Raw genomic sequence first — 18756 nt, forward strand, 5'->3', positions numbered from 1 at the left:
ACTTGGAGACATTGCGACAGTCGGCTATGCAGGTGCCATTGTAGTTGAAGCTCTTGCAGTTCAAGCACTGCTCCGGTCCAGCGCCCCAGCAGCCATCGCTGTTGCATTGATCCGAACAGATTTGACCCGTTTTGCCTGCAAATATATAGAGAGAGAGAGAGAGAGATAAGTTAAGCATACTGAATAGCTTCAACTGGAGAAATGAATATACGTACGACACTCGGACGTATTTAGATTCTCATTGATGAACAGCTTCTGATCGTTGGTCTTCTGAATCGCGGCCCAGTGTATGCTGCTCACATAGCAGAGCTGCGTGTTGTGCTGTATGACGATGCTGCCGGAGTTGATGCGCTTCAGACTGCGCAGCTCCAGGCTGGATAGCGAGGACTTGACAATGGCCAGGGCGGCAAAGTAGCTCTCCATGAGCTGGCGACCGTGAATGACCTCCAGATTGCGAAAGTAGGAGAGATTCTTGAACTGCGGATGCACTCCCTCGATATTCAGATAGCCGGTGATCTCTTTGACCGTCGAGAAGACTTCGAGGCGATCGGGATGCATGGGTATGTAGCGTGCGCCCATCGTGTAGTTCGCATAGATGTCCTGATAGCCCGAGAAGGTCTGGTCCAGCACTCGGATGTTGCCCTCGATCACGGTGCAGTTCTTGAACGAGTCAATGTTCCCGGAGTGAAGAACCGCAATGCCGGGACAGGTCTTGGGGCAGGGTCCGTTGCAGGCGACGCATTCGCCGTCCTTGGCCATTTTGTCCGAGGGGCAGCTGCGCACGCAGGCGCCATTGTCCTTCAGCAAGTGTCCCGGACACTCACGCACACAGGTCGCGCCATAGGCGTACTTGCCCTCGGGATTGGCCTCCAGCTCATAGTTGGTCGGGTTGTATTTGCGCATGGGCGGGCACTCCTCCTTGCAGACGCCGTCATCGAAGAAGTTCTTGCACGCGATGCAATCCTTTTGCGTGGGTCCCGTGCAGCCGCCAGCGCAGAACAGGTGACAGCAGTCCCTCGGGCCAGAGCCGAAGCAACGGCCCTGCGCACACTGCGGCGCACAGGTGATCTTGCTGAACTTCTGGCAATTGTGCGCTCCCTCGCCCCAGCAAGCGCCGCGCTCGCACGACGGATGGCACGCCGGGCACGTGCGCTCCGCGGCCGTAAAGGTGTACGTGTAGTTGTAGTCGTCGTTGGCGCCCGACAGAATCTCGCGCCACACAATGGAGCGCGTGTGGCACAGATTGTAGTTGTTGAAGAAGCCAACCCAGCCAGCGAGTATATCGCGCAGCTCGGGCATCTCCAGGGTGTTCATCTTCGAGTATGTGGCAAACAGGGCGTATTTCTCCTCCTCAACAGTCAGGCTGAACAGCGTGCGGCCGCGAATGATTTGCAGTCTGCAGCAGAGAGAAAGACACAAATGGGGATTTAGATCGGCTGTAGCTAAAGAGCTCTCAGTAATGCGCTACTTACTTGGGAAATATCACATTCGTCACATCCACATGACTGATCAGTATATAGCCCGTTACCTCACGTATGTTGGCCAGGAAGCTCAGGTCCAGGTTGGGATCCTGCAGCCAGGTTAGCTCCAAATTGCCATCGACATAGGTGCAGTTCGTGTAACGATCGCGCAGATTGCGATAATGATGCTCTCGATTCGAGGGCACAGACAGACGACTCTTTGTGCCAATGCAAACTGTAAGCAGAGGGAGAGAGAGAGAGAGAGAGAGACGAAAAGATGAATTAGTATTTGAGTTGAAATTAATGAAACCATTTTCTATTGCATCATTATTAATAAGATTTGAGAATATATATTAATTATAATTAATAATACTCTAGAAACAGATTTCTTTCATGGGAAAATAAAAGCTATGTTTAGATAAATAAGAGAAATTTATGAATGTATAGGCAAAGACTTGGCTTAACTTAGGCAAAGAGCAAAAGTGAAATAAAATTAAGAGGAATACTTGGTATTATGGTATTTATAGTTTATATAAGATTTTAAAAAAACTTTTTTTTTAGATATTTCAATATAAATTCAGCAGTTTATTGAATTATTATTATTTATTTATTTATTATATGATATTATTATTATGATCATTTATCCATATTTTTTCAAGTTTTTCAACTCTAATTTCAGCAATTATCTGTTATTATATCTGAAACGCACATACCCCATCTGAAGAGTACTCAAGTTAACTTTCTGAAATTATTAAATTAAAGACAATTCAGGGCGTCAGGTGAGTTAGCACAGGGAAAGTAAATACATTTCACGCTTGATTTCAACGGAACATGGGATTGTGTGTGTGCGTGCGTGTGGGCTGAGCTTAATTGCTAGACGTTGTCTAATTAGACGAAGGTAGGTGTTGAATTATGTGCTACAGGTGAATGCAAATGCTAAGAAATTATAAATTAAAATCAAAGACCAAAGACCAAATTTCATTTGAATGATAAACGGAAATAGCTAGAGCTAGGGAGAGCGCAAGTTTGTTGCCTAAGTCTTTAGTATTTAATGCTCGGAAGCAATGAAAACAACTTAAACAAAAACTTATAAAACAACAACAACAACAACAACAACAACAACGACAGCTAGCAGCAAGTGGGCGCTGCTGAGTCGCAGTTCAGTTGGCGTTTTCAATAATTAGCAGCCCACGCAGACTCCGAGTCAGACTGAGACACAGGGATGGAGACCGAGACGGAGATGGAGATGGAGACGGAGCCGACTCCAATGACTGCTGTTATCATTAGTCAGCGACCTGTTTTAGCTGCCAGCAGAGTCAGCAGAGACGTTCGTACATCTTCCAGCTGCCATTGCCATTGATTTGCATGGCCTACTACTAGATGATTATGTGTATGAGCGCAGAGATTCTATGAAAAGGGCTACGTGGGTCGCCGCGCTCATCGTGTGGGCCGCAAAAGTGTGCCATGTCGCAGTTGGGGCTGGAGCTCGAAAGACATAGACACCCACTTGCAGCCAGCCAGCCAGCCCACCACTTGGGCACGCCCACCTCTGCTACTCAGCTAATTATCAAACGGAAAAAAAAAGGAATGAAAGAGACAAAATAAAAAATAAATTAAAAAAAAAAAAAAATTATCGATAGCCATAAATATTGCGCATTTTATTGATTTCAGTTCGTGGAAAGGCACGAAAAAAAGAAAAGAGTTTTAAAAATAATTATGAAGAAAGATATTGGATGCGAAAATATTGGCAGAAATATTTTGTTTGTCGCCAGAAATGCGAAATTCTTGAGTTGCTTGGGAAACGTAAAAAGAAAGACAAAAAAAAAAAACCAAAGAGAAGAAGTTAAATGCCTGCAGTTATGCGGCGCGATGCATGCCACACTGGACACATTGCGGCTTAAAGGCAACAGCGACAACAACATCAACAATCGTAAGCAGCAGAATAAAAGGTGAGGCTGCAGTTGACATTGGGACGCGGCGCACATTGATCAAAAGCGGCTGCTGGCAAATCGAAGCGCAAAAATTTTCGTACAAATTCTTTGGCTTTGTTTTTGTCCTGCTGCTGCTGCTTCTGTCTCTGTTGCTGATGATGATGATGCTGGCACGACGCAGAGTTAAGCGAGAGAGAGCCAAGCGAGCCGCTGGCCAGTTAAGGCAAGGCTGGCCACAGCCTCTTCGCCTTTAACTCCACTTCAGCCATTTCTCATACCGAACGCCGCATGCAACCCTTTTCAAGCCGCTTTATCGCGCACAATTTATCAGCAGCGTTTTTCATGTTGTGCTCCTTGCCTGAAACCTAAGACACGAACAGTGAACAGCGAGCAGCATCGGCAGCAGCGGGGAGCGGCTGGCGTTGGGGCAGGGTTTCTTGTGAAATGCTTCAGATGTTGCATATGCGATTTTTCTTTTGCGCCGCGGACACGCCCGCATTAACTCTGTCTGTCTGCCCGTGTGTGTGTCAATCCCTCTCTCTCAGTGTGTGTGTGTGTGTGTGGCAAAAAGGCTAATTTGTAATCCTTAGGCTAAGTGTCTCGACGCTAATGAGCGACTGTCTGCCTCTCGCGCTCTTTGCATATCTATCCACGTCCGTCAACAAATCAAAGTCATAATTCAAGCGAGATGTGCTCATTAAAACAAAAGACTTAGGCAACGAACTTGAATGTACTACTAGCCAAGAGAGGCTGGGCATTGCCGGGCGAGAGGGGCGGCCTGGCTGTGGGGTCAGCCTAGCAACGCTCATTGTATTTGTTTATCGATTGTATTTGTTCAGCCATCAACAACACGACGATGATGATGATGATGATGACGACGACGACGACGACTCGATTTCAACTTCGCCCTCTGCCTGGCCCTAGCTACGCCTGCTGCCCCCCGTTTCCCCAGCCATGCCGTGTGCTGTGCTGACGCGCTGATTAATAGACCCAACCGCATTCCAAGCTTTGCCTCGCCGTGCTGACTTTCTAAATATTGTGTTTATTTTTTTTTTTCGAATTTTTCTTCAACCTCAGCTTCGATTTTTTTGCTGCTGGTGAAAAGGCCACAAACCGAGAAACTCAGCAAGAGAATGAGTGGCAGAGGGGGAGATTGAGGGGCGGGACAGCATTTCGTGTGGCAAGTCAAACGGCTGCATAATCGATTTGAATGCTGCAACTGCGGCGACTAGAACTTCAACTTCTAGACACGAGCGTCGTCTCTATGCGCGCCTCAGACTCCGAGCCAAAAGCAACAGGCGGGACTTTAGACTCGAAGCGAGGCACAGCTAACATAGCTCGCTGTTCGAATCTCAGTTTCAGACTCGCTTAGCCGGTTCTGACTGCGTGCTGTTCTTGCTGTTGTTGTTGCTGTTGTTGTTGTTGTTGTAGTCGCTCACGTTTATGTGGCTTGCCCCTCAGCTCTACCTCTACACCATCATCATGGTCCTCATCTTCGTCTGCTGCTTCTTCTGTTCTTTTTCCCTCTAGCTGTCTGTCAGCTTGTCTCTCTGTTCGCTCGTCCGTCCGTCCGTCCGCCTGCCCGTCTGTTGTATTCTGTCTGTTTGTGTGTATTTTCATTTCGTGGAAAAGATTTTTAACTCTGTTGGCCGTACGAACCATCTGGATTGCCGAGCGTTCAGCTCTTTGCTTCTACAACCTTTCCCTCAGGCAGACAACAACAGCAACAGCAACAATAAAGGCCATAGATTTTTGTTGTAAAATAACAAAAGATTTAAAAGGGCATTAAGCATGCTTTGTTTTTTACCTACACCGAATCTATGTTTGCTCAGCATGTCCCCTGCCCCGGCTCGGCCCGGCCCTGCCTTGCCCTGCCCTAGCCCCAAGACGTCCCATCGAACTACGCAGATTCTGATCAAATACCCAAAAGAAATTACAAGACGTCAGCCGTTATTGCCTCAAGCTGTTGCCCACAATCTCAACTGAGGCAAGTACATTGATCTCCAAGCAAAATACAATAAAGACTACGGTGAAAGTTCGTCATAAATCGAGCCAGAGCTCTATATACTCTATATATATACATACATCTATATGTATGCAGATGCAGCGCCTGTGATTAGGTGTCATAGACTGTGCGCCTGTTTGTTGTTTGTTTTTGTTTTTTTTTTTTTTTTTTTTTTTTTTCTGTGGCAACAGCAATTTTTCTGTTAGCCATTGCCGCGCGCAGTTGCCACATAAATAATTCATAACTGTTTTGCGACAATTCAGTCGCGGCACGCGTTCAATTTACAATGAAATTGTGTAAACGCGCTTAATAAATTCATTTGCGACTGGCCATTAAATGCACGCAGCTCATTACAGCCGCTGCTCCGGCTAAGCTCGCCTATCTATCTCTCTCTCTCTCTGTCGCTCAGTCACTCTGTGTCTTAGCCACAAGCCGAGCTGATCTGGCGCTTGGTTACGTGCGCGGATTTTGCAAAATAATTCTGCAATGCGGCAACTTTCTTTCATAAGTTGTTGTTGTTGTTGTAGTGATTGTTGTTGCGGCTGCCGCTGCTGCTCTTGCTGTTGTTGTTGTTGTTGTTGTTGTTGTTGTTGTTGTTGTTGTATGTATATTCTATGTCGTGGCATCACGAAGACAAAGGCAAATAAGCGCAACGAGCGAAGCGGCCAAGCGATCGAGCTGCAAATCTTTCGCAGAAAACGCTGCAAGCGCATCTTCAGCAAATTTTGTTGCGAGGCGGCAACGCGGCAGATCATGCAACAACAAAGCACCGACAAGGCCTGTTATTGGCCAAAAAGAAGAAAACGGCTAAAAAACTAAAGACCTCAAGCCACAAAATGCTGGCCCTGGCTACAACTGCGCTGAGCTGCGCTGCGTTGCTTTGTTGCCCATTTCGTGTTCGATGCGCGTTCATTTAGTTTTGAGCACAACAATTGGGCGCAGGTCGTGCCTCACGACAACAACAACAACTATAGTAATAGCAACAGCTTCAATGAGAGTTGCAGGCAGATGCAGCAGCAGCAGCAGCAGCAACAGCTAAAGAAAAGCTAAGCAAACAATGCAGCCCATTAGATAAGCCTGCCGATTGCGCTTTGTGCAAAGTCCAAGCTGACAGCCAAACAGAGAGAGAGAGAGCGAGAGAGAGATGGAGAGAGGCAAGCAGAATCGGCAGCAAAGGCTGGCTTAATGAGCACGCCTTGGCGCTATTTTTGGTGCGAGTTCAATATCTTGGCTCAAAAGCATTTTCAGCTATTTTTAGGCATAGAATCAAGCCAACAACGACAACAACAACAACAACAACAACAATAGCAACAATATTTTTATACGTGGGCTGCTGCGAGTCCGCGGAAGCTGTTGCTGCTGAGGCTTCGACTCAGACTATGACTCTGACTGCTGCAAGTTTCGAAATCGAAACGCCCACACAAAAAGAGAATACACAAACTCACGTACACACATACACAGACACATACATATAGCTATAAACTAGCTTTTAGGGTGGACCACAGAGGCAAGACGCAAAATGTTTGTGACCAAAGTGCAGCAGCAATTGAAAATTAAAGAAAAAGTGTCGTAAAATGTGTAAGTACAAATAGATGTGTGCGTGTGTGTGTGTGTAAGCAGAGAGAGAGAGAGAGAGTGGGAGAACAAACAAAAGAGAACATTTAAAGCAGAGAGAGCGCAGGCTCTGCTAAGAGAACAGCGCAGTCGCAGCAGCCAGCGCTTAGCTGCAATTGCTTGCAGCTGAAACACATCTGTGTCTGTGTGTGTGTAGATTTAGAAAACCAGTATTTCTATAAAGACTAGGTACTGCGCACTCTACACCATAGTTGACTAACAGCAACAACAAAACTGGCATTAAGGTTCAACATATATAAGAAATACAACAACAACAACAACAAGAATTCGCAACTGGCGATTTTTCTTATATGATGTCTTAATCAGGAATTATAGAAAATGCTATGCAAAGTAAGCAATGCGCACACAGCTGCAGCTGCACACAGACTCAAGCTAGACTCTCACACATACACATACACACACAATCACTACTCACTCACACACACACACAGACGAACACACTCACACTGTAAGAGTGAGCGCGTGCCTGACGCTGTAATTAGCCAGAGCTTACACCATTTTATGGGGCTAGCTCTCAGTGGATGCTGATGTTGTTGTTGCTATGTCTCCACAGGTACACTATGGAATGTGGTTTTTCAAGCAACAAAACACATAAACTCACACACATACACATGCATACACACAGTTAGAGCCAGGCAGGCAAAAGCCAGCTTGGGAGACCTTTCTGTTCAGCTAGAATAGGCGCATTCACTCTCGAAATCTTTTGGACCAAGCTTTGTTTGGCCTGGCCAAAAGGCATTCAAGTGCAGCCCGCAAGCAAACAACAACAAAAAAGAAATAAAAGGTAGACAAAAGCAGGAAAAACAAGAAAAGCAATAAAAAGTTAACATCAACTTTAACGTTTTAAATACTTAGGGAAATTATGACAAAGTTGTACCAAACATGTTTTTTATACAAACATATTATTTTTTTCTTTTTTTGCAAATGTAATTTGATTTTTAAACAGATTATTTAACAATTAAAAAAGTTGCTTTATTCGATTAAGTCCATAAAGGGAACAAAGAATAGTTCAAATAGAAAAGACAGATATGGACAACAAAGCATGCTCTATATATGGAAAGCATTTTTCTCAAGCCTATTGAAGACAATCCTAGGCAAACAGGCATTTCTATTTTTGCCTTTTCATTTCTAAAAAATTTTAAATACTATACGATTTATAGTTGTATACATATATTTTATATACATTTTGTTAAGTTAATTCTGTTTAATATATGAGAAATTTAAATCTAAAGAAATATAATGGCATAAATTTAGCATCATAATTTAACCAGTATTAATTTAATATCCCAAGGAATTTTAACATTCATTTACTGTTAAGCTACATTCGCTGTAATGTAATGCTCTTTTCAGCTCTGTTAACAATAACAGAGCTTTGCAAATGCGCCTCCGGCATGTTAAATTTTTGCTTTGGATATTTTATTTGCACTTTTTCCCACTTAAAAATTTCCCTATTGTGACATCTGCTGGCCATTCAAGCGCAATCTTAGGCAAATGACTGTTAAATAAACTTCCTTAACAACACTTTTATTTAACAATACCGCCAATTGTCCTCGAACAGCAATGTCTCCCCCTCTTTGTTAGTTTTTGTGCTACAAATTGCCTTGATTCGGTACATAGTTTTGTATGTTTATCCAACTTGAGTTGCACGTGCGGCTCAGCTCGGCTCGGCTTGACATTTATTTGCATATTTGTTGCAGCTGTGCTTATTTACAACCACAACGAATCGTCATAAAAAAGAACTGAAAGCGAGTTTGTAGTGGTGCAAAATATAACAATATCTCATATAGTGGGCAACTAGAAGTTCAACAGAAATGGTAAATTGGACCCAAAGTCAATTCAAACAATTGGCCATAGTGTCTGGCGTATGTGAATTCCCCAAGGGTAGGCCCATTAAATAAGTGAGGCTTATCGGGTCAATATTATTGCTCGATTTCTTATCTAACCATATCCGGCGAAGAGCGAATTAAATCATTATAATATTGTGCGCCACACATCCATACACACACACATACACACTCGTATGTGGCTAAAGCCATTAGCATAAGGGCAACTCGCGATAGCCGCAACGCGGCTAAACAAATATTTGTTCAATTGCAAAGATGGGGACTACATTTATTAATTTGCAGATACAAGATCAGTGAATATCGACAACGACCACATGGGACACGAGTGCAGTGAGAGGAGTAGGCGGAGTGAGGACTGTGCAGCTTGGCAGCAGAAAATTGTTAACTTATTTGCCCGCCAAATGCAAATATTTGCGCCAAAGTATTGAACAAACAAATGTTTTGCTCAACAATACAAACAAAACAAAAATATAAATGAGAAAAAAAAACACACGCGCAATATGCTTCTTTTTTTTTTGTCTATTAATTTCGGGGTATAGAGGGGCATATTAAATAGATTCTAGGAAAAAAATTATAGCTAGATAAAGCGAGAGAAGGAAAAGAAAGATTAACATTGTGATTTATAGAAAATAAATAAAAATTAAAAATAAACTGAAGATTTTAGATATTTATGAATATATTTGAAACAATTTTTTATTCAATAATTAAAATACAAATATATATATATATAAATTCAGAATAAAAGCTCACGTAAAATCATTGAAAATACACAAACAGAAGCTCTATAAATTTATCATAAAACATTTTAAATATCAGCTATATATTGCATAATTTTTGTTTTGCATAATAACTTGATCTAAGCAATAAAATAGCTTAAAATATCATAAAACATGAGAAACACTATAAAGAATAGTCTCTGATAAAGACTCAGCGAATGTTTATGGCTGCGCATGAGTAGCGTATGAAAACAGCTTCAGATACGAGTTTAGAGACAGCTAATAAACATATTACAAAAGTGACAAAAATGGTTATAAATATGTTTACAGATATTTGACTAAATGAACTGAAAAGACTTGAAGTCATTTTGGGCTCTGGCAATAAACATTTGTTATGTACGTTAACATATTGAGCTGCCCTCGACTGTTGACTGTTATGGGTTCTCATTAATTTTCAAGCTGGGCGAAAAGCAAATGCGATACTCGCGAATCGCGAATCGCGTATTGTGAATTGTGAGTTGAGAATTGTGAATTGCGATACTTGCGATGTCAACAAATTGAGTCGCCATCTTAGCTGGAAATTGTGTCGCTCACTCGATCGTCGTTGTTGCTGTTGTTGTTGTTGCTGTTGTTGCTGACAAAGAGAAATGGCTAATATACTTGAAAATGCAACAACAATAAGAACAACAACAAAGTTGTCAATGAGTCTTATGCACAAAAAACAGAGCTAAATACAAAGAAAGAAAAAAACGATTTCTGTTTGTTTGTAATTTTCGAGTTGGTTACGAAATGCGCCCCAAAACAGTAGAAATTCTTAAGAGGGTTTTGTGTTTGTAGAACGGATTGATAATAAAACAACAATAATAAGCTAGTGGCTGGGGGTGGGGCAGCGGCGGCTGGGTCGAGCGCCCAAGTCAAGAGAGCAGCGGCCTCAACTGGGCACAGGTAAATGCTAAAGGTACGAAATGCCAACAAAAGCAGCCCAAAAAGTGGAACCCAAACTGTAACCGAAATCAAACATTGGTTGCAATGCAGCACGTACGATAAGATAAGCATAGCTGCATATAAACCATATAAACACACACACACACACACTCACACCTTCAGATACTGATACAGATACAGATACAACTGTGGCTATAGCTACAGCTACAGCTACGTACTTAGCTGCAAGTAAATACAAGTATTTTTTGGGTATTTGTCGCTGTTATTGTTGTTGTTGTTGTTGTGTTTTTGAAGTGGATTTATTCGGGCCAAATGCCTTGATATGATTATGATATATGGGCACGCAAATCTACATAAACACCAGACAATCAAACAATCATGATGGATGCACATGTGTGCATACATGACTGATGATCTGTGAGCGAGAGTGAGAGACAAAGCTGAAGACGACGATTGTCATAAAACAGGTTCAACTTGTCGCTTTGTCTTCTTATTGTTGCTATTGTTGTTATTGTAGTTCTACGAAAAGCCAAGAACGCATTCAATTAAAAGTGAGAAAAAAAAATCAATTTGAAATATCCATAGCCGACCTTGGAATAAGTTGTCTCTTTTCTAACAACAATGATAGACTACGACAAAAGTTTCCGCGTTGAAATGCCTAGAAATGCCGGGTAAACTATTTTCTTAACCATGTCTAGGCAAGACTTTAACTAATACTTGGATTCATACAGTGAAATGTTAAGAAAAATATATCAAAAAGCAAAGTGGGCCCCTAAACGTTTGTTTGTCTACTTTAAGTCTTGATGTGAAATTTCAATTTTCACGTTATTTCTGTTCCGAGAAATATCACGTATGGTTTACAAGTAAATGTATTAGCTACAGCTCTACCTTATTTACTTGATTTTTATATATGTATACATATATATTATTTATATTCGCCATATTGTATTTTGCACAATTCCACTTAATTGATATGATAAAGTTATAATGGATAAAGCAACAGTTATGCGAAATAAGTATCAATAAGCATGTATAAATATATTTGTAAGTAATTCCGGGCTTTTGCCCACAGGCTTTTAGGCAACAGTCATCAAATATTTGTCTAACTATAAATAGCATAGCAGTGCTCAAATCCTCAATTGGTTTGCTATATATTCCTAGAGGATCAACCATAACAGCAATGCAATTAACAGCGTAATGTTAACGTGGCTTTAGCATGCCTTCATAGACATGCTATAATTCTGTTCTCGTATCATTATTTGACACTTACTTTTGCCCTTGGGGAATGTGTCCTTGTTGTTGTCGCCGATGGAGCTGCCGCTAGCGATGAGCGCAGCGCTGCTCGCTGCCGCTGCCGCCGCTGCAGCCCGCTCGTGATTGCCACTGCCTCCGCCGCGATTGCGTGCACGGCTGGCATTGCTGCGATAGGCATCCTGATGGCGCTGCTTGCTGTTCTGGCGGGCATAGCGATCCCTGGCCGCCAGGACGGGCCACATGCAGATGCAGTGGACCAGCAGCAGCAGCAGCAATGGCAAGTAGAAGCTGCTGCCGCGGCGCCTGAACAATTTGAAGATGCGCATCTCACGGGCAACTTATTTGCGGATTGAGTCTATGACGTCTGTGACGTCATGAGTGTGTGTCTATGACAGATTCTGAAACGGGCCACAACACTTGCAGCGTTCTGGCTGCTTTCCGTCTTCTGCTTGACACTTTCAGCTCGGTTTTGAGCGTGTTGTTTTTCGCGTTGTCAGCTCAAAAGATATCGACGAAAAAACAACCAACAACAAAAAAAAAAACAGGCCAACAACAATTTCTGCTACGTTTTGCGTGCCAAAAACGACAACAAATTTTAACCAACTCTCTCACTGCGTTTTATTGCTGTTGTTGTGGTCGCTGCAATTGGTGTGTGCGTATGTGTGTGCTTGTATTTGTGTTGGTATTTGTATTTGTATCTGCTGCTGCTTGTTTTTTTTTTTTGTTTAGCTTTTTTTTTGTATAGGAACCAGTTTCACATTACGAAGGCTTTCGTTGTTGTTTTTGTTGCTGGTAGCTTTTCAGTTCTCTTTTTCGAGTTCGACTCAGCACAGCTTTCGATGTCTGTGGCCGTGCCTGTGTGCGTGTGTATGAATGTATGTGTGTATATACGTATGTATTTTGAGGTTAGGGAGCGCGCGCAGGCGCAGCCTGTTTAAAAGCTAAATGCAATAGCGTTAACAGTTGTTTTTGCTGATATTCCTTTTGTTGTTTTGGGCCATCTCACTGCTCTCACACACACACTTATACAGCTGCAGCTGCACTTTATTTTCTTTTTATTTTTTATGTTTTGTCCCTGTCTCACCAATTAGCAATGGAATCACTATATTTTTTCGTTATATATCACTTTGCTGCTGCTGCTTCTTCTTCTCAATGCTAAACAAGAGCTTCGCAGTGGCTTAACTCCACTCTCTATTTGTGTGTTATTTTATGGCCAAGTATTATATTCGATTAGCACTAAATTAGCGGCAAGTCGCGACAGAGAGAAAGAGAGAGAGAGACAGAACGAGAGGGCAACCGAGATACGATCTGAAGCGTTTGTCGAGTAAAGCGTTCGTCGCCTGGACTTGTCGGCAATTTGCGTCTGCGCAGAGTCACGTTAAAGTCGAAACTGAAGCCGAATCCGACATCACGATATGCACAGCACAGAGCGAACACCAACTTACACCAATACACCAACACACATGCACAGTCAGTTGAGCTCACGGCGAGTTAGGTAAAGAGCGTACGTCTATAAAAGACAACAGGTAAACGGCGCTGGTAAAAGGTGAGCGGCGAAGATCTCTTGGCGCAGATCAGGCCAACAAACAACATACGAAACTAAAGCAAAGCAACTGCCTGTTGCTGCTTGTGCAGCTGCTCAATAGATTCGTACACACTGAGAGCAAAAGAGGGAGAGAGACAGTCGAACTGGCAGCAGGAGACATAGGGGTCTCTGTATGCATGTAGAGCTAGTGCAGGCGCAGGTAAACCAAAATGCTACGTAAGGCACTTATAATTTTTTTTCTTTTCAAAAAGTCAGCCAAGTAATATGAAACTATGAGAATTTCAATTCGCTCCACAATTGCAATAGAATACCCTACACTTAACAAACTTAAAATGATACCAAATCGAACGAAATGTAACCGAAGATTGTGTTCTGATATGATTGAATAACAGCTGGAAGATATTCATATGTCATGTGAATCTAAGTATAAAAGATATATAAGTTATATATAGGATTATATAGAATATATCATATATTATTTTTTAATAATTATGTAATACATAATTTATTTAAATTTATATTTTATAATTATTTCATACATTACTATTTGATATATAAGTATAATATAGGATTATATAGAATATATTATATATTATTTTAAATAATTATGTAATATATAATTTTAATTCAATTTATATATTTATAATTATTTCATATATTACAATTTGAAGTACATTTCATATTCCTGCCATACTTAAATAACCTTATCAAATACATACATATTTAAATAGAACTATCTAGCTAGCTAAGCCTTTTGCTTATCAATAACTGTTTAATCCTAAGCCCCTCTTAACTTCTATTGACAGCTGTTGCCTGTGTGTGTCCATGTGTATGTGTGCGTTGCAGCGGCTTCACAAATTCGTTGCGAACATAGCCAAAACACACACAGGTAAGTTGAGATATTGTGTATGTACCGAAATTCGTAGCTGTTGTTGTTCTTCTTCTTCTCGAGCGCTTGCGGCGAATTCGCTCAGGTAAGCGATCTCTCTCTCGCTCTCACTCTCTTTCAATGGCTGTGTGTGTGCGCGTGTGTGAGTGTGAAGAGAAATAGTTGGCTTGCACAAATGCTGCCTTATAAGCACTCAAGTTCGCTGCTTGCCTACGAGTGTGTGAGTGTGTGTGTGTGTGTGTGTGTGGCTGATCTGTGTGGGCATCGAATCTACGGCGCTTTGGCTTTTGTCTTTTGGCCAAAAGATTTGTAGAAGCGCTGTCAACATTGTGTTTTGGCAGATTTCTGATGTGGCCTGAACAAAAAAAAAAAAACAACAACAACTATTCTCTCACCTGTTGCCGCTGCCCACAGTGTATGCTGCTGCACTGTTTCGGGGTATTCACGCAGGACTCGACAGGCAGGTAAAATCAGGCGCATACTACTTCAAACGCACAATGTCGAACGGGCGGACCATAAACCATAAATATTATACGGCAGGATTGCCTAGACAAAAGATGTGGCACGAAAAGCGCAACAGCCGCAGCTGCAGCTACAGCGCACAGCATCTTGCGTCTCATACAAATGCCGAGTCCCACGCTGCGAGCTCAAGAGGCGTTGCTTTGTCTTGCAACTCGAAAGTCTTCTTCGACATTGTTTTTACCAATCTATATATATGTGTATACATATACATACATACATATATATATATTTTTTTGGTTTCTCTATACATTTGAAATTTGAAAATCGTTTTATAAAGTTTTGTGGCACACGAGCCGAAGCGCCTCTTGAGTTGCCTGCGTCGCTCTTTCGTGTAGATCTCGATCTGCTTTTCGCTTGAAATTGATGTCTGTAATCAAACATATTAATAGCTGTCTATGCACCACTATCAGACCTCAATCACAACCCGTTCCACAATACCCCAGCAGCCACAAAGCTGAAGAAGAGGCAACAGCAGTGAAGAAGAAAAATGAAACAGAGTTCAGCTGTCAAAAATCGAAGAGGAACATGCAACTGACAAGAACTCCAGAGAAACCACTTGAGGGCACTCCATGGCCATAGCCGTATAGCCATATAGCCATACAGCCATACAGCATCCCCACTCCAGGGCCAAACACTCCATGATGAGAGTCAGACAACAGGTAAACGAAGGTGTAAGAAATTGGTTACAAACATTTTCCATGAAGCGTACAAAATGCCAGTGAAAATCTCCGTTCCGCACCCTCTATCAAACAAAAAAGCAAGAAAGAAAGCCTCTGACGACCCTTGAGACGCTGCTCTAGACTCCTGCTGCTCCTCATGATCAGCGGCAGTCTCATGCTCTCAGTCTCTCAGACTCTCAGACTCTCAGGCTCATCCTCATCATTGCCGTCAACGACGCAATCGATGCAGATGACTTTGCGCCTGACTGCGGCTAAAACGCTGTCGGATTAAATAGTAACAAAAGATTTCCAGCTCAGCCCGCTCGCTCACTTGTTCGAGTGTTTCGCTTAGCTGATCCTAAGTCGGGTAGCTCTTCTTTCTTCTTCTCTTGTTTCCATCGGCAGCACCCACTGAGCGCCGTTCTCTCAAGTGTCCGGAACGAAAGTGTGAGGCGTTTCGCACATTTGACAGCTGAATAGGAACAACAGCAAGCGGCCAAAACGAAATCTGGCGCCGGTGCCAAGTTGTTGCCATAGAAACCCTAGACTAACAACTTTACAGCAATCTTAGCTACACTATTGAAACTCTTGATGCAACAAATGTATCTACTTGATTCTGAGCGGGTATACAATTCTTAAATACAAATGTATATAATACAAATGTATATAGTATGTTGGGCATTTCTTTAAATGGGTATTATGAATTTGTAACCAAATCTGCCAAAATGTTTTGCTGGCGAATACTTTTTTAATAGCAGTTTAACCTCAAATCAAACCACTTTGATTGTCTTAAGATAACCAAACTTGATAGCTCCAAAACGTAACGTAAAATCTAGCAAAAGATATTTAAAGCAGATATATATCAATATATTTTCAACAATCATAGAATATCATAATAAAAGTCGAAGTATTGACATGCAAATTTCTTAATGTAGATAATTAAGAATTTATATAAAAGAATCTATTATAGCCCGAAAAATTAAATATTTAGTTACAATTCTTACGTTTTTGAAGAGTTAGTTAATACGAAATTAATATACAGCCCAGAACAAGTTTTAATTATGTAGAAAAATGGAAGTTAACTGCGATTGCTGTTGATAGTGAACATTTGTAAATGGACTTTACCTGATTTAACTAAAAAATGCTTCCTAAATTGATATATATTTTTAAATTTATATAACTTCTAGTTTTAGATCATTTTTATATACAAATTCCATTACATACGTATGAATAATTGAAGCACGCGCTAAGCTCCACACACTAATTGGATTGTCAGCCCTTTGGCGCGTTGCTCAGTCTCAGTTATAGTCCACCTGCCTCTCCTCCTCCCCTCAATTGCTATGCCCTAGCATCTGTACCTTTTATAGGTATTTCGAATAGATCGATCAAGAAATTGCTACATCAGTATCAGCTGTCACACGTTTCGTATCTATTTCGGTTGGCTGCTAAATCCGCTTAGAATTAAAGCTAATTGCCAGGGCTTTCAATCATGATGCGGCATATTTGATTTAAGAATCTGTCATTGTTCTTCATCTGCTTGTTCTCGTGTTTCTCTTTTAACCAGTTAAAGCCCAATAGTTGGGCAGTTTATAATCGTGGCGTTGCCTTTAACCCCGACATGCAAATATCACGCTTCATTTGTTGTTGCTTACGCTGATGAGGCTCCGATATTTGTTTTATTTTTGTTTTCGTTTTTTTGTTCGACTTGGTCTTCAACTTCAGCTCAGCTTCAGCTTCCACTCAAATTCTCATTTAACTGCCAGTTCGCATAAGTATTTTTCTTTTATTTTGTACATTTTATTGGTTGTCGCCATCAGCCAGCGTTGATACCCTGCGCCATATGAATGGAGCGAGTCTATTAGCTGCATTAGACATATTTTGTTTGGTATTCGACTTGAATTTAATATTTATTGAATATGGAAATATACACATATACATAGCTACATAGCCATATTATATATATTTAAAATATGTCATTAGTACATTTCACTATTTCACTATCAAGTACTTTCCACATACAAGAATCGCATCATATATAACAATAAATTTCTGTTATCTATAATCTATACATACATATGTACCTATATACATATCTAACCACTCCAGCCTCCAATCAAAGCTCCCAAAAATATATACACAAAATTCTCTCATAAAATCTTTAAGCTCTTGCCACAGGGCATATTTGAGTCGGCACCCTAATTACAACTGCATTAGCATTCCTGCTTGTTTCTCTTGCTGTTCTTGTTGTTGTTATTGCTTATGTATATCGTCGCACGACTCACGTTTCAGTTCAAGATTCAAAAACGTCTGCGGCTCTGTTAATGTCGTTGTTGTTGCAGTCCTTGTCGTTTACGCTTCGAGCTTATGCTTTGAGCTTGTATGTGTCTGTGCTTTTTCGCGTTTGCCGCTGCTTGTTGTTGTTGCCTGGGCTTTTTTTAATGTCTTTGTAAACATAATTGCAACAACTCCAATAACAGATTGTTTGCGCGACTTTAATCGCTTCGTCGTGAAGTGTGAAATATGAGCGACCGCCGCTAGCCGAACCCACCCGAAGAGGAGAGCGGCGGCAAGCCGAAGAGACGACAAGGCATGCCAAAGCCAAGCGAAGCTAAGGGAAGGCAAGACAAGACAAGGCAAGACAAGGCGAGGTGCGGCGAATCTCTGGGGAGCTTTTTACTTTTGCGACGAAGATGAAGGCGCGATGGTGATGCTTTTTGTTGTTGTGCACTGGACAGTATGCTGGAATATACATACATATGTATGTATATTTTTGGTGGGCGGGCGATCGGTCGGTGGGGCGTGTGAGTGGATGTGTGTGGCAAAATATCAGACACTCATTTTTGGTTTAAAAATACACACAAAAATTTGTTGATATTTTTGTCGTTTTTGTTCATTTCTTTTTTATTGGCACATTTTGTTGTGCATAAATATTTGCGATGCGACTTAATATAAATTATGGTCAGGCAACAAACTTGCTGCTCTTCTTCTTATTGTCGGCCATTTTGTCAACAAATAAGCGAGTAAGAGTAAGAAGAAGCAGCAGCATCGAGTTCAATTAGCGCATTGGTCGAATGCGCGCTTCGATTTGCTAAATTTAATCCAAGCATAAAGCACGAAAAAAATAAAGATTGAAAAAGGCAATGCAAAAAAAAACTAAAGTAAAATAGAATACATAAAAAAAAAAAAAAACAAGATAAAACCGGGCAGGCTCCAGCGGACGTTTTAGCAACGCACACGTGTCCGATCCAAGCTGGGATGGGCTGGGCAGCAAGGGGGTTGCATGTCCAGGGCGCCCAACATGATGTTGCAACAACACTCGACAGCAACCTGTGGAGCCAGCCATTAGTCCA

General features: G+C 41.6%; 1 protein-coding gene across 2 annotated transcripts in view; it reads right to left on the minus strand.

Moving 5' to 3' along the window:
- The window catches only part of Egfr (epidermal growth factor receptor), a 44573-nt gene that overhangs the window by 3810 nt on the left and 22007 nt on the right, over positions 1 to 18756 (minus strand). The window contains exons 1-4 of one of the 2 annotated variants that reach the window (XM_018010051.2): positions 11807 to 13442; positions 1473 to 1695; positions 216 to 1396; positions 3 to 135 (exon numbers count right to left, since the gene is read on the minus strand). In XM_018010051.2, the coding sequence (XP_017865540.1) occupies positions 3 to 135; positions 216 to 1396; positions 1473 to 1695; positions 11807 to 12116 (1847 nt within the window). In that variant the 5' untranslated portion in view covers positions 12117 to 13442. Of the gene's footprint in view, positions 1 to 2; positions 136 to 215; positions 1397 to 1472; positions 1696 to 11806; positions 13443 to 18756 lie in introns of those variants that run through there. The other variant, XM_018010052.2, reaches the window with a different exon arrangement.

Source organism: Drosophila arizonae, chromosome 5 (genome assembly GCF_054131065.1).
Source record: "Drosophila arizonae isolate 15081-1271.41 chromosome 5, UAZ_ARI_1.0, whole genome shotgun sequence".
Lineage (NCBI taxonomy): Eukaryota > Metazoa > Arthropoda > Insecta > Diptera > Drosophilidae > Drosophila > Drosophila arizonae.